At 33.1% G+C, this 16,820-nt stretch overlaps 1 protein-coding gene across 1 annotated transcript in view; it reads right to left on the bottom strand.

Moving 5' to 3' along the window:
• LOC106469259 (SEC14-like protein 1) overlaps positions 1-16,820 on the bottom strand; it is a 39,739-nt gene that overhangs the window by 8,641 nt on the left and 14,278 nt on the right. Inside the window, exons 5-12 of the mRNA XM_022397731.1 lie at positions 16,601-16,729; positions 12,045-12,207; positions 7,642-7,760; positions 6,471-6,660; positions 5,813-5,901; positions 3,946-4,016; positions 3,154-3,460; positions 1,163-1,306 (exon numbers count right to left, since the gene is read on the bottom strand). Coding sequence (XP_022253439.1) covers positions 1,163-1,306; positions 3,154-3,460; positions 3,946-4,016; positions 5,813-5,901; positions 6,471-6,660; positions 7,642-7,760; positions 12,045-12,207; positions 16,601-16,729 — 1,212 coding nt within the window. The remainder of the gene's footprint in view (positions 1-1,162; positions 1,307-3,153; positions 3,461-3,945; positions 4,017-5,812; positions 5,902-6,470; positions 6,661-7,641; positions 7,761-12,044; positions 12,208-16,600; positions 16,730-16,820) is intronic.

Raw genomic sequence — 16,820 nt, 5'->3', positions numbered from 1 at the left:
ATATATATATATATATGTGTGTGTGTGTATCTATATGTATGTGTGTGTGTATATATATATATATATATCGCAAGGTGCATCCACAAACTAGTCTTTGGACAGGGCTTAGAAAGAAAAATCCCACAAAAGATGGAATTCTTAGTTCAAAAAAACAAAAAAGGAGAGTACTACCAATTTGTTCCTGTGTGTATCATGGATACACAGTTTGTGTTACTCAATCATTGCACAATAGCTTAAAAATTAGAATATTACTTAGTATTACTGGAATATCATTTTTCTAACTCACCATTCAAGCTGTTAAACAATTTGGTTTTCTGTGCTGTTATATAATATTTTCCTTTCAAGATCTTGTATTTGACAATTACTATGATAAAATAATTTTATTTTATTTCTAATCTATTTAACTACTTATTAATTCATATTTTCCACATTTATCATAGTTTACTATAATTTTACTTATTTCTATATCATTTTTGATTACTTATAACATTCCTGTTGATAGCCAACCTAAACATATCAGTATTTTGAGGGTGGGTTAACACAGATACCCACAATACCATCAATGATCACTATACTTAACATGTCCTACACACTCCAAATTCACTCTTGAAGAATTAATGTGTACTTGGGCTTTTGTATTGTAATCACTTCATTAAATGTATAATTTTAAAGTACAATTCAAAAGGTTTTTCCCTTCACTTTTATATGTAAAACACATATTCAACATAGCTTATAACTTAAACCTTGAAACATGACCAGCAAAAGTTAAGAGACAACATGCAAGTGATATCACGCTTTTCAAGCATCCCAGAATGCATCACTGTTAATTAACAACTTTCTTTCAGATACTTCTCTATCTTATTACTAATCACTACAATTACACTCTTGCATTAACACTTCCCCTGTAAACAATATTCTGAAAGACTAATAAGGAGTTAGAAATCAATGAACATCCTTACATGCACTCTATAAAAACCAGTACCCAGGAAATAAAATTAATAATAACATTGATATGACCGGACATTAAAATTTTGAATACGAATAAAACTAATGTAAGTAAACTAGTGTTTAACAACATTGTTTGAAGCATCTTATTCCTACCTAAAAATTATTGAACTTAATTTCATTTTGTTTGAGTCTTCATTACCATCATTAGCTTTACCTCATGTACTTGTCCCTTCCCGAGGCTGACTGAGTGATACATGGAATCATCGAAGAGACGATTGCCTTGTAAACGTTCTCTTTCATATTCTTCCTCTGACATGTAGTATGATTTAGGCACTAGTCCTCCTTCACATATATTAGCCTGTATGAATATAGTTTCTTAAGAGTTCAGATTGTTCAAAACACTGGTCTTTCAAATAAAAATAGTCTTCAAAAGAAATTTAGTGAATGCAAGACAAAACTTTAACAAAAACAAAACGTAACCATGCCAATTATTAACATTTCTCAAATTTAAACAGAATAAAGCTTTAATCTTATAATTTGAACTCAGTAAAAAAATCAATGGTCAAATAGTTGTTATAAAAAAAGAATGGTTTTGTAAATATCTGTACAACAACCATTATGAAGCTAAAAAGGATTTGTTACAATACTAACATTAATGTTCTCACCACACAGTCTGTCATCATACATCAACTACACAGTAACCAAGATCCTCCATCTTGTATTGTAAAACAGTGTGGTCCATAATCTTGTACTGTAAAACAGTGTGGTCCACAATCTTGTACTGTAAAACAGTGTGGTCCACAATCTTGTACTGTAAAACAGTGTGGTCCACAATCTTGTACTGTAAAACAGTGTGGTCCATCATCTTGTACTGTAAAACAGTGTGGTCCATCATCTTGTACTGTAAAACAGTGTGGTCCATCATCTTGTACTGTAAAACAGTGTGGTCCATCATCTTGTACTGTAAAACAGTGTGGTCCATCATCTTGTACTGTAAAACAGTGTGGTCCATAATCTTGTACTGTAAAACAGTGTGGTCCATCATCTTGTATTGTAAAACAGTAACACATTATGAGATTCATTATCTCATGTTGTAAGATATGTAGTGACCCATTCAGCACAATACTACAATTGGCATCATTACCACCCAGAATGGAAACAAAACTTGCTTTCATCAAAGTAACTAAACCACCCTTAATTTACTACTGTATAAACTTAAGAATGTCCTTTTACATGTGCTGATACATAAATGCTTCAAGTACTGTGTCTAACTTTATAAGCAATATAATGGGAGGTTTGCCTGTACATCATTCAAACATAAAACTGAGTTGAAGTCCTAAAAATGGCAAAAATATAATTACAAGATAAATTGAAAAAACTTAATTTTAGATGCATTTTAACTTTTTGAGTTAATCTGTGCAAATTTCTTATAATAAGTTTTTTAAACAAACATTATCTACTTTACAAATACTGACAAATTACTTTGCTGTATCCAAAAGAAATTTTGCCAAGACTGCAAACTACAATCCCAATTATAGAGGCAAAAATTTGGTTGAAAACTGATTAATAATTTTTTGATTCATAATATAAAACAGTGGGCAGACCTAAAAACTACAATTCTAATAGATAAATCTTATGTTTAAATTACTTTCTTCAGTATTTATTCAAGTATTATTTTATTACAAGTTACAGCTTTTATGGTAAGGAAAAATATTATTTATTTATTTTGTTGAATATTTATTCAAATAGTATTTTATTACAAGTTACAGCTTTTATGGTAAGGAAAAATATTATTTATTATTTTGTTGAATATTTATTCAAATAGTATTTTATTACAAGTTGCAGCTTTTATGGTAAGGAAAAATATTATTTAGAACAGGTATGAAATTTCGATTACTGGTGTGATCAAAATGGAATTATTTCAGCAGTGATTGAAATATAGTATCTGTTCTAAATATAATATTTTTCCTTATTGTAAAAGCTGTAACTTGTAATAAAATAATACTTATATTCTGTAAGCAAACTCAAAATGAAACTATTTATTCAAATAGTTTTGAATGCATGCTGTTGTATACAAATAATCTGAAACAGTCTTCATGAAAAAGCTCTATATTTGTACTATTATAGAATGAAATAAAAAGCCATATAATTATTTACACAAAGGATGTCAGAAATTACAATGAAAGCAGTACAATGAAAACAAACCTGAGAATCCCCTCCTAGAAAATCTGGCAGGCATTCCTTGTCTATGATCTGCTGCAGGCCATTAGATCCTTGGTAATCATTTCCCCCATAAAATATGAACTTTGACCTCGTGTTATCACTGATGAAGGTGCTCACCAAAGTCCACAGGATTGGGAAGACCCGAGGAGCTCGAACAATAAGGACAAGACCCATGGTTTCAGGATAATTGGTTTCTACCATTTCGATGATATGAAGAAGAGCCTTCACTCCAGGTCGCCACAGGTGTCGCATGTTCAGTCCTTCCAAGTCTAGGAGGCAGGTCCACGAACTGAAGTATTTATAAAATTAATAGAGACCAGATTTGTAGACATATTTCAGGAACGTTTTATTTACAATTCTGATTGTGGCCAACTTCACCTTTTTCAACATAATGCTAAATACTAAGTTATTCTTATTCTCAAGTCACAAAGAGAATGTTTGCTAATTATAAAGAAACAAAAATTGATCCTTAAATTAAAAACTTTTCCTAATCTTATTAGAAGCAGCTTTTAAATCCACATTGTAAGGATTATGAATTTAATAGATGTTAGAGCAGTGTATAAACAACATGATGGGATTTGTGAATATAGCCTAAATTAGTTTCAGACTTATTATCAATACTGTGTTTAAAATTGAAGGCAACCTAATTATAAGAAAAAACTGACTCATCATATTAAAACAGATTATCCATACAATCTAAATTTTTATATCAGATGTGAAAACAATAAATGAATAAGACACATTTAAAGAGAAATATAAATAAATATTACTTACTATATAGGTTTGCCTTTCTTTGTAGCAGTGTCTTCAGTTTTCTTTAATCCTTCTTCACACACATGTAATGTCTACATTGTACAACAACAGATATAACTTTGTCTTTTTCAAATATATACTTTCCTTACTGCTGAACATATCAGTTGTTTAAAACAAGCTTCACTTTGAAATAATCGTTTAATAGATACAAACAAAAAAAAAACTTGAAGGCTAGAGAATAAAAGAAGCCTCACCTGCTACAAATTAAAAAATCTGAAAAATAAGGTCATTATAAAATTCTAATTTTGATAAAACTTATCTTTTTCTACGAGGACCCCTTTATCAGGCAAGTGGTAACACTGCCTATGTAGAGATGGCTCGATTTGTTCATCTAAATGGTATTTTAAATATCTATTTTAATAGGTCATCAGAACTTGACAAAAATATACAGTGTTTTTTTTTTCATAACAATATCTATGTAACGACTGAGTCACAAGTTCTGGGAATGTCTGTAAATATCATAGCAAAAAGTTTAAACTTCATGTTCTTTTCTTCTGCTTCATTTTTATTACATGATAACTCAAAAACAAATACAATGGCGTTAACCAAAGTCACTGAGGTGACATAGTTTCAAATGGAGTATCATAATTCTAGTGTAAACGATGTTATCATTACCCCTTGCAGTTAGCTTTCTTACAGAAATTTGATGTCACTTCAAAAAGCTTAAATACGGAGTGAAACAGGAATTACTAGTCAATAATAGATAAACAATAAATATTATAGTTGGGACCTCATTGTTTTAGAACTTTTCAAAAAGGGAATTAAATGTAGGGATGGCTAATATCAATCCTTCAAAAACAATGCAAACAACATAGTAGAGATGGCATCTGCATTATTCCTACATAACTTTTGTCATTCAATGTGTTATATCAATAAGGAAAGTTGCACAGCATTTGTTTTTTGCAAAGGAATGTGAATGGAATGCACTGTTGGAAAAAAAAATGCTTGGGATTTGATGCAATGGTTGCATCCAGTACAATAAAGCACTTAGGTTCACTAAGTAACCGCAGAGATTTTTTTCTGCTGGATGCCACCATTCCTTGTAATTTTATTGAGTGCAAGGAAAGACTGCTACCAAAGTGAGATCTTTTTAACAGTTGTCATTTTTCTAAGAATTGTTATAAGAGATATTTAATACAATTCAAATAAATTTTTTCAACATTGGACTAATCAATTCATGCATTTATATAATATTGAAATGGGAAAAAATATATAAACCAAACAACAACAAATATATATTCAAACAAATTCCTCTCTTTATGTATTTTTTCCATTCATGCTCCTATCTTCGAAATATTTCTTTCAATCAATCGAGGGAAAAAGTCCCATTTTTTTTTTGTTAAATTCCGTCACAAAAAGAAACATTTTTGTTCTTAACGATGGTTCAGCAAATTTCGTACAGGTGACTTTAGCCTTAAAAACTGTGATGGCAAGGGCCGACATGTTGGAAATGATATTGATGCTCTGAAGATGCTTGTTGAGTCTAACCTATGGCAACACACTTGTGAAATAGCCCTGAAATTGCATGTCTCTCATGAAACAATACGTAAACATCTAAGGAATATGGAAAAAACCCAAAAGAAGGTGTTTGGGTGCCTCACGTGTGAAAGTTGCTTCATTTCTTCTGGCGCGTGAACCTTTTTTTGGACAGAATTGCCACCAGTGATGAAAAATGGATTCTCTATGTGAATATTTTAATGGTGAGATACATTTTTGATGTAGGAATCTATTGTGCCAAATATATTTGTAATAGTAGTTGTATAATAATAACTTTTTACATGAATTTCTAACAAATAAAAACTTGTAAAAGCAGACTCCAAATACATACCAATTTTACAAGACCTTCTTCTCCTATAGACTTTATAAAACCCTTCACATCCATCTGTCCTAGACGGAGTATGTACAAAGGTCGACCAGCTAGGCAACAAATAATAATACTCAGTATCTGAGACCCACAAAAGTTACAATGTACAAAATTGGTTAGTTTTTTACCTAAGTTATTACAGATATAACCACCATGAGTACAAGTTTTAATGTAGCACAGTAAATATTTCAAGACAGAACTCAGGTAGTAAGTAAAACCTGCTAATAATGTTGGTTCCCAATATTTTGACTTAGATTTCATTTGGGGTAAAGATTTTATTAAGCAACTTCCACAGCAGAATCATGAAAGTCTTTAGTCCTAGCTAACTTTATATAACATTAATTGATAGTATGTTTTTGGTATCTAGTTATTTATTTGAATAATTGATCAATGACAATTTGACATTTTACTACGATACATAGAGAAAACATTGTAAAATGTATATATATTATTATTATTAATAATCGGCTATATCCTTCTATCACAATGTCCATTTCTCTTCCAACTTAAGCACAATTTTGGCACGATGATATAATCTACACTAAAATTATCTAACTACACTTTCTAGTGTGCTGTGCAGTTTGAGTTTTGTCCTCTGTTATGTACAGATATCACGACTCACATCTGTCATGTTTATGCCATCCACCAGGGAAGTACCGTGTCACAACTTCGGGAAGGTTGTAAGAGTTCAGGATTTTGTCCACCTGATATTTCTTCCTCCATACCAGGGACTGACAAAGATTTTCTCTAGCTTTCTCCAAATTGTAGTCTTGAGCTTGCAGGAAACGAACTAGGGTCTGATCACTTGGTACCTGAACAGAATTTCCAATACATTTTTATGCTAGCTTCGAGTTTTTGACACAATCAGAGAATATCACTACCCCAAAAAGAAAAATTATATAAAAAAATAAGAAACCATTTTCATACAAGAACTTAAATGACCAAATGTATAAAGATATACAAATATTTTATTGTCAATATTTCTGTAGTTTAAGTAAAATATCATCAACTATTTTGAAGACAGATTCATCTATGTTCCCTGTATGACTGCATGGGAATGAAAATAATTATTTAGATTACCTAAGCATTTTAACAGCCTCTTCTTATAGTAATGCAATGTAAAAATAGTAAGTGTAGTAAAATGGTTACAATATCCAGTAACGTAATATCGTTACAGAAAAATATTCAATTCTATATTACTTTTCTTCATGAAAAGTAATAACTGAAAACAAAATTTTTATCCATTCTTCAACTATCATTACAAACTTTGCCCTGATAGGCCACAGCCATCCACCACTTTAATCTTTCTCAACAGTTTCTATCCCTTCTTCTATTCCTGCCTGTAATTACAAACCTTGCCCTGGTGAGCTTCAGCCATCCACCACTTTAATCTTTCTAAAATTTTCTATCCCTTCTTCTATCTCTGCCTGTAATTACAAACCTTGCCCTGGTGAGCATCAGCCATCCACCACTTTAATCTTTCTCAACAGTTTCTATCCCTTCTTCTATCTCTGTCTGTAATTACAAACCTTGCCCTGGTGAGCTTCAGCCATCCACCACTTTAATCTTTCTAAACAGTTTCTATCCCTTCTTCTATCTCTGCCTGTAATTACAAACCTTGCCCTGGTGAGAAAGATTAAAGTGGTGGATGGCTGAAGCTCACCAGGGCAAGGTTTGTAATTACAGGCAGAGATAGAAGAAGGGATAGAAACTGTTGAGAAAGATTAAAGTGGTGGATGGCTGAAGCTAAACAGTTTCTATCCCTTCTTCTATCTCAGTCTGTAATTACAAACCTTGCCCTGGTGAGCTTCAGCCATCCACTTCTTCAATCTTACTAAACAAGATTCCTGATAAGGTGTGAGCTTTCCAAGTCGTCGTTCAATGTACTCCGATTCCAACTTCAAGTTGACATCTATGAAATTAACAACAGGAATTCAAGTACAAGACTGTAACTATCAGTGGTCTTCTATTACGTTTTCTTCTAAACCCACTAAACTATATTTTACTCTCATTCCTGAGAATGAATATTTCTGCACATTCTAGATTCTTGGTGAATGTTTTAAATGTACATGTCTGTGCACACATGATAACTTTAAAAGAAATAAAAAATTATACCAGTTTAGATTTTAAGATAATTTGTTTCATGCTAGATGTATATGTACTTAGGCTACACAGGAAACAAAATAAAAGCAGCTATAATTTCTCTACATCAGATCTTTTTACAGGGCTAATAAACAAAAACTACTTTTAAAAAATCTTTTATTTCTCAGGCCTTGCTCCATTCAACCTGTCAGAATTACTGGAAGTAAAATTAAGCAATAAACCTGAGGATGACAAAATCTTATTAATTCAAGTACAGAAATATAAATGCTGGTTATACAACCCTCAGGATCATACAATTTCAATAATAACTAAATCTGATCCTCAGCTGTTACAAAATTCCAACTTAAAGAGGATATTTCCAAAAACTGGAAATAAGGTATCAGGTTGTCCATTATTCACTTAGGACATTAGTGTTGGGTGATGATTTCGAATAATAGACATAATTTATTTCCTATGAGTATCAATTACATCAATTAGCCTCCTATAAAATAATCTATTAATCAAAATTATTATTCAGCTGATTATTGTAAAGAAAATGATCAACTATTGTTTCAGGTTATTTTAACTATCTTTCAAACAAACTTGAAGAGTCCAATAACAGCTATCCTTTATCTTCAGGTATTTAACCAAACAAAGTTATAATTTTCCTATACTGAAAATATATTTCCTATAGGCACTTACCTTTATCAGATAAATAGCTATTCTCATTCAGTGCTGCTTCTATATGCAAAATTTTTTGCACATGCCACAAGCCTTGAAGCTCCCACTCATCTGGAATTGATTGATTCTAATACGTCTCACATGCAAATCATCATGTGACAACCCTCCGGCAATAAGACGGCAACATACTCTTTTGATGCATGTGACTCCCTCTATTCAATTTTAACAAATTATCACTTCGAGTTCTGGCAGAAAATAGAAGCACTGGTTTTAAGTGGGGAGGAAGTGTAAGAGGAGGTAAATGCCTATCGGAAATAAATTTTCAGTATAGGAAAATTATAACTTTCGATGCAGTACATTACCTCTTCTCAAGGGACTTGCAAGGGACAGAAAGAAGCATCCTTCAAAAGCATCCAAAGGACACTCCCAAAGAGGAGATCTTTGGAGTTGAAGACCATATGCAAGAGACCACACCACTTTTGTACCAGGTATACTTTTTGGCCAATGTAGAAAAAGGTGTCACAGATATGAGTGGAAATAAGGAGTAACGCATCCAATAGAAAGAGAACTATGGTTGGATAGGAATCCGATCCACACGATATATGAATCTCATTCCCATAATACATAAATGTGGGTGAGAGTAAAAGGATGTGCCTCCAGCTGTAGACTGGCTAGGGCATGATGGACCATACACAGCAAATCAACTACATCCAAAACCCAGGCTGCCGGGAACCAACATCCACACGGGGGTTGCATGAGGATCATACTGTTGGTAAGTCAACTACAATACAAAACCTGGCCACGAGGAACTAATATCCATGTCAGGGTAGGAAAGAGAATCATTCTGCCAGTAAGTCAACTACAATCCAAAACCAGGCCACTGGGAACCGATATCAATGTGGAAGTAGGAAAGAGGATCATACTGTCGGTAAGTCAACTACAATCCAAAACTCAGCCATCTGGTAGGGGAGAAAAGAGGATCATACCATCTTCATCTAAGTTCATGAGACTGGAGGGAATCTCGTACCCCCACCCATGACCAGGACACATGATAACAATATTAGAAATTGACTGATTGCTCTGGGAACCCGACATCCAGTGTCAAAAAGATGTCTGTGTAATGTAAATCATCTCACTGAAAATGAAAATGACAGGAACCCTTCCAAAGCTCACTAATACTCGGGATAGCAAAAGGGGAAAAATACCATAATAATTTGCAAGTACCTTTATTGTGACCCACAACACGAATGGAGTAACAAAAGTAGAAATGAGTGAGGGAACAGAGAGATCTGTAATACATGTGTGAGGACTTATGTTGATTGGTTCAGCTTTAAATCCAAAACAATTTTGAAGTGCAATTTTGATGGCTCACTCCAATGTTACATAGTAGAGGACATCTCATCATCTACACCAGCAGAACACCACTGCCCTACTCTCAACTGAATGTTTTTATTATCATGTATGGATATTTAGCATATATATATATATTATTTGTATTTCATTAACACATTCAGGAGAATGCCTTCCAAGATCCACCACCCCAGTGGCTTAGAACTGGAAAGTGGTAAGGACTCTCAAACTCCACTAGAAAAAAAAAGGGGGGGGGGGGGAGTGTGAACGTTTGTTGCATGATGATTTGTATGTGAGACACATTGGAATCAGTCAATTCCAGATGAATGGGAGCTTCAAGTCTTATGGCATGCACAAAATATTTTTGTATATAGAAGGCAGCACTGAATGAGAATAGCTATTTATGTGAACGGAGGTAATGTGCCATATCAGAAATTATACACACTAGATGAAGATACCCACTTGAGTAGTCTAACAATAGCTATCCTGTAGTTTCAGGTAGTAAACCAAAAGATATTATGAACACTAGATGAAGATACCCACTTGTGTAGAGTCCAACAATGGATATTCTGTAGCTTCAAATATGTATTAAAAAAATTAATTTTACATGAACGTACCAACTTGAGTTGATTCCAGTGGTGGTTGTCCTGTAACTTCAAGAAGCTTATCTCCTTCTGTCACTTTGATTTCTGGAAGATTCTTTCTTTCTTCAAACAAAGGAATGTGAGTTATCCCTTCACTCAGAAGTTCCCAGCCATCTGGTGGGGGAGAAAAGAGGATCATACCATCTTCACCTCACTTTTATGAGACCGGAGGGACTCTCGTACCCCCCAACCCATGAATGGGACACTTGATAACAATATTAGAAATTGACTGATCAATCCGGGAACCCAACATCCAGCATCAAAAAGATGTCTGTGTAATGTAAACCATCTCACTGAAAATTAAAATGACAGGAACTGCCCCAAAGCTCAGTAATACTTGGGAGAGTGAAAGGGGAAAAACCATAGTAATTTGCAAGTACTTCCATTATGACCCACAACACGAATGGAGTAACAAAAGTAGAAATGAGTGAGGGAATAGAGACATCTGTAATACATGTGTGAGGACTTATCTTGATTGGTTCAGCTTCAAATCCAAACCCCAGCCACTGGGAACCAACATCCACAAGGGGGGTAGGATGAGGGATCCCAATCAAAGGGGTGAACTGCAATTTGGATGGCTCACTCCAATGTTACATAGTAGAGGATATCTCATCATCTACACCAGCAGAACACCACTGCCCTACTCTCAACTGAATGTTTTTATTATCATGTATGGATATTTAGCATATATATATTATTTATATTTCATTAACACATTCAGGAGAATGCCTCCAAGATCCACCACCCCAGTGGGTTAGAACTGGAAAGTGGTAAGGACTCTCAAATTCCACTAGATAAAAAGGGGGGAAGCGAGGTGGAGAGTCTGGAGGAATGACAACATCTGAGACAATGCAATGGGTGATGATAAAACCCTATTCTGAAAAGCAAACCATACTGATTAATTCAATACAAGGCATGGCAGGGATGAGCAGCTATACCCATGTAGTCCTTGGGTGAGTACAGTCTGGGACGGGCATATTAATGAAGCAAATGTATCACGAGGATAAAACTACAAGTGATCTTATGGAACAATCCATCTCAGCAATGTGCATTTAGTAGTCATGGAATTATGGCCTTACAGTGCAGTTTTTACAAAGGATACAACGATTAAAAGGCCAATCAAATCAGAATCCAAACCCTCAAGAAAGTATGTCGCACTCTTATTCGTGAAGGTTTGTCGCATGATGATTTGTATGCGAGATGCATTGGAATCAGTCAATTCCAGACGAGTGGGAGCTTCAAGACTTCTGGCATGCACAAAATATTTTTGTATATAGAGGGCAGCACTGAACAAGAATAGCTATTTATGTGAGAAGAGGTAATGTGCCGTATAAGAAATTATACATACTAGATGAAGATACCCACTTGAGTAGAGTCCAACAATGGATACCCTGTAGCTTCAAATACGTATTAAAAACATAAATTTTACATGAACGTACCAACTTGAGTAGATTCCGGTGGTGGCTGTCCTGTAGCTTCAAGAAGCTTATCTCCTTCTGTCACTTTGATTTCTGGAAGCTTCTTTCTTTCTTCAAACAAAGGAATGTGAGTTATCCCTTCACTCAGAAGTTCGTTGATATAAAACTCAATCACTTCCTTTCCCTAAAAAATGTGTTTTAAACACAAAAATAAACAACGAAAAAAGAACTTTAGTAAGTAGAAGCAACACATCAAACATACCAATGTCACTGTCAAACAGAGTAAACCTAACAATTTGAATAATTATAAACAACATATCAAACCTGGTGCTGCTAGTTTTAAGTACAGAAAAACAAACAACACTAGTAAGTATAAACAACATATCAAAACTTGGAAATGCAAGTTTTCAATGCACAAAACAACACAAGAGACTTCATTAAGCAAAAACAATACATTAAATACAGCAATGTTAATTTTAAATAGAAAAAGATAAACAATTTTAGTAAATATAAGTAACCCACTATATCTGACAGTGTCAGTTTTAAAGGACAGAAAACCAAACAACTCTAGTGTTTATAAACAACACACCAAACCTGGAAATGTGAATTTTAAATACACAAAAGCAAACTTAACAAATTATTAACTCAAGTCAAATGTGTTATAGCTTGCTCATAAATTTATTGATCTCTTAAATGTAGCAGAATATACATAAATTAATAATGAAACAAAATTTTTAACAGAATATCAAAATATGTCAAACTGTATGACATTAGCTTAACCAAAATAACACAAAACCATATCATGAAATGGAGTCCTTTTGTTTCTAAAACAGAAGCAACTATAGCTCTTCAACTTCTAATCTCTTAGCGAAGTATCAACACAATCACTAAGCTCTTACACCTAAATGTTACTGAACTTTCTATGTGATTTATGCAGTTTCAAGTATAACTACTTGTGGACAGTGTTGTTAAAAGTTATCTTCAAAGTTGTCTTTCCCTGATTACAAACTTCATAATTTTTTACACAACCAAAACCCTTCATGAGATAGGTTCATCATAGTTATAGTTTACAAGTGTTTATCTCTACCTTTAACATTTCAATTAAGCTGTAGTAAACAGCTAACAATAGTTACATACAAAAGAGATAACAGAAAGCCAAACCTAACAATTAAAATTAGCAATGAATGAAGCTGCTTCAACATTACAATAGTTGCAAACAAAAGAATAGATAACAGAAAGCCAAATCTAACAATTAAAATTAGCAAGTAATTTTAATTGTTAAGTGTGGCTTTCTGTTATCTATTCTTTTGTAATGAAAACGTTTCGACAATACATTATTAGGAAACTTCCTGTAATTATTACAGGTCAGGCTCAATGTTACACTAACAGAAGAAAGAACTGGTCAGCTCTGAAAGGCAAACATACCATGAAAATATCCCATGCATCTTGAAAAATTATAAAGATGCTGCAGCTAATAGCACATATCCATCTTACTAGTTGCAGGTTTAGTCATTAGGCTTATCCATTCAGATATTTTTCTTAATGGTGGTAAATTAATAATGTAATCTTTGGTTTACTATGGAAAAACTGGATAATTATTATTACTTGTCTACCTCCTATAGGGGATTTAAATTGGCTAATAATTAAAACTGATTTTTTTTCCACATAAGGATAACCCCTTTCATGAATTAGGATTAACATTTTAATTTTTTACTGTCTTTTCAACAATTATTTTGCTAGGGCGGTTTCAAACAGGTCAGATACATAAGCAATGTCCACTTAAGAAAATCATGAAGGTTTGTTTGTTTGTAGTTATGCACAAAGCTACACAATGGGCTATCTGTGCTCTGCCCACCATGGGTATCGAAACCCAGTTTCTAGTATTGTAAGTCCACAGACATACTGCTGTGCCTCTGGGGGGCAAAATCATGAAGAATAATACAAGTTTTTCCACTTTCTAAGAATAGACAGCTCTTTTCAGGCCCTATAGAGTATCACGCATCTTTCTGGCACACAAGTTACTTCACTATATACACTGAATGTGAACCAATTAATACTCAGGATACAAAGTAACTAATGTGTATTTATTCCTTTCATTGATTCACCATCATGTGACTGCCCATTATAGACCAGAACTTCAAAATGGCTGCAAACAGTAATTGTGGATCTGTGAAAGATAAGGAAGGGAAGATATTGCTCCAAATGCTGTATTTCCATTAAATATTATTCATTCCTAAGATAAAACTGAACAGACTCTACAATACCATTGTTGTTTTATTTCTTAACTATTTTCAAATCACTAACTTGCTTGGCTCTAGGTTTATTGATAAGATTTGAATGGATTATCATGCCTCTACTGCTGAAATAGTTCTGTAATAATGACACAATATTTCTATTTACAAAACTATTCTATTGTTGAACCAGTCTTCTAATAATGACAGTATTTTTATTCGGGAAACTAATATACTGCTAAGTTAATTTTCTAGTAGAGATATGTTTAGTTATAACTGAATTTGGAACCTAAACAGCACCTTATTAACACCTGTGTTAAACAGACTCCAAGGATTCAGGTACAGCTATCTATAATATTGAACAAAGGGAAGGCAACAATACAGCAGCACCTGCCATCACAAGGGATTTCTTCAGCTCTTTGAACTAAATAAAGGAACTGACTGACACTTTTATAACATTCCCATAGCTAAAAGTGCAAAGCAAGTACTATGGCATCATATTTCAAAACCAACCCTTGGATCTACAACTTGATATATATTAACCACTAGGCCATGCTCAGCTAATCCACAAAATGAGAAAGCTTCAGACTAAACTAAAAACATATAATGAACGCAAAAGGATACTGGACTTCATTACTTAGAAGTGTGTAATTTGTGGAGCTTTTATTTACAGTAAGATTTACAAAAACATCAGAAGTTCTTCAGATGAATAGATACTGTTTCAAGTTTGAAATTATAATAATACTTTAATAATATGTCTTCCCAAGCATTATAAGCATTTTCAACACTCAAGAAAATAAACAGAGCAATGAAACTTGTGTAATTTTATATCTAAGTCTTACCAAATAAATCTAAATGGTGGGGAAATGATAGGCTAAGTTTAATCAAACTTTTAACTGGCAGCTAAAGAACCACATCTGGCCCTATATTGGGTTTTATACATCCACACATCATTATTAATAATCACAGCTCACATCTAACACAAACTTTTCCAACAATCCTCCATTTAAAATAAACTTCTTAATGCTTTCTTACATCTCTGGTTCCATTACACTTTAAAATCACCACAAGATGGTCTTTAAGTGCTTTCTTACATCTCTGGTTCCATTACACTTTAAAATCACCACAAGATGGTCTTTAAGTGCTTTCTTACATCTCTGGTTCTATTACACTAAAATCAGCACAAGATGGTCTTTAAGTGCTTTCTTACATCTCTGGTTACATTACACTAAAATCAGCACAAGATGGTCTTTAAGTGCTTTCTTACATCTCTGGTTCCATTACACTTTAAAATCACCACAAGATGGTTTTTAAGTGCTTTCTTACATCTCTGGTTCCATTACACTTTAAAATCACCACAAGATGGTCTTTAAGTACTTTCTTACATCTCTGGTTACATTACACTAAAATCACCACAAGATGGTCTTTAAGCCTGAAATTTTATGAACATTAAAAACATCTGTTTATCATTTACTATTTGTTTGTGGTTAAGTTTTGTTTTTCATTTTTTGAACAACCTAGTATTATTACACATTTTTATGCAGGGGTGTAAATGTAATGAAGTAACTTGAGTAACTTTATCCAGTATCTACTTTTTAAAAAGTATTTATATTTTCAACTACCTTTACTTTAACTTAAGTAATTTTTAGGAGAATTACTTGTACTTTTACTCCACTACCTTTCATTTTATACGCTTCGTTACTATTTTCAAAACTCAACTTTATGGCAGGCAGTCAAAACGCAAGGCGTGAGTGGGATCTTAAATCAGCCAATCACGTGCATTGTTTGTATGCAAATTACATAAAAATATGTTTGATTATTTTAAGTTTTCATAACAATGAAACTGTACATTAAAGTTCTTTAATCTTACCTTTTTTTTAATATTGCCTCAGCAATTCACTCCTTCGTTATATAAACGTCTGATAAAAAAATAACAAGAAATCTTTCGCTGCACGTTTTACATGAGCACCACAGTTGAAAAAAAGTTACAGAAAAAAAACTGTTAATTTCTATATTGGGTTGATTCAAAGCTTGGATATTTATTTTAATTTCAGAAATGATCATTCACCTTTATATGAAAGTTTTTTTACTATAACCTATCATTCAATTTATTGGAACAAGAGTTATTAATTGTTCATGACATATTTCTGTGTTCTTCACAAAAAAAATTTTTTTTTTTCTATTAATCTGCATTCTTTACTTAGTAAAACTGAAATCACAAAAGATGCATTACTTATGTTTGTGACCATATAAAAATAAATTGTTTATAACAGCACTACTACAAAAACAAGAAAAGGAATTGATAAAAATAGTGGTAGAAAAAGAGAAAAGTAAAACAGTGCTTACCTTCTTGATATTCTGTGAATACTGTTTCATGGCAACTTTCTCAACTGCATTTTCAAAACCAAAGAAAGATTTAACATCAAGACTAGCACTTTGTTCAAAACACGTCCAATCAGTGTTTTCAGGATGAACCTAAACAGAACAGGTTATGCAAAATAGATTAGCACTGTTAAAAATCATATCCAACCAGTTTTCAGGATGCACCTAAGTAGAACAGGTTATA

This window comes from Limulus polyphemus, unplaced genomic scaffold (assembly GCF_000517525.1).
Source record: "Limulus polyphemus unplaced genomic scaffold, Limulus_polyphemus-2.1.2 Scaffold3382, whole genome shotgun sequence".
Lineage (NCBI taxonomy): Eukaryota > Metazoa > Arthropoda > Merostomata > Xiphosura > Limulidae > Limulus > Limulus polyphemus.
The sequence above is the reverse complement of the archived record's forward strand: the minus strand, read 5'-3'. Positions and strand labels throughout refer to the sequence as shown.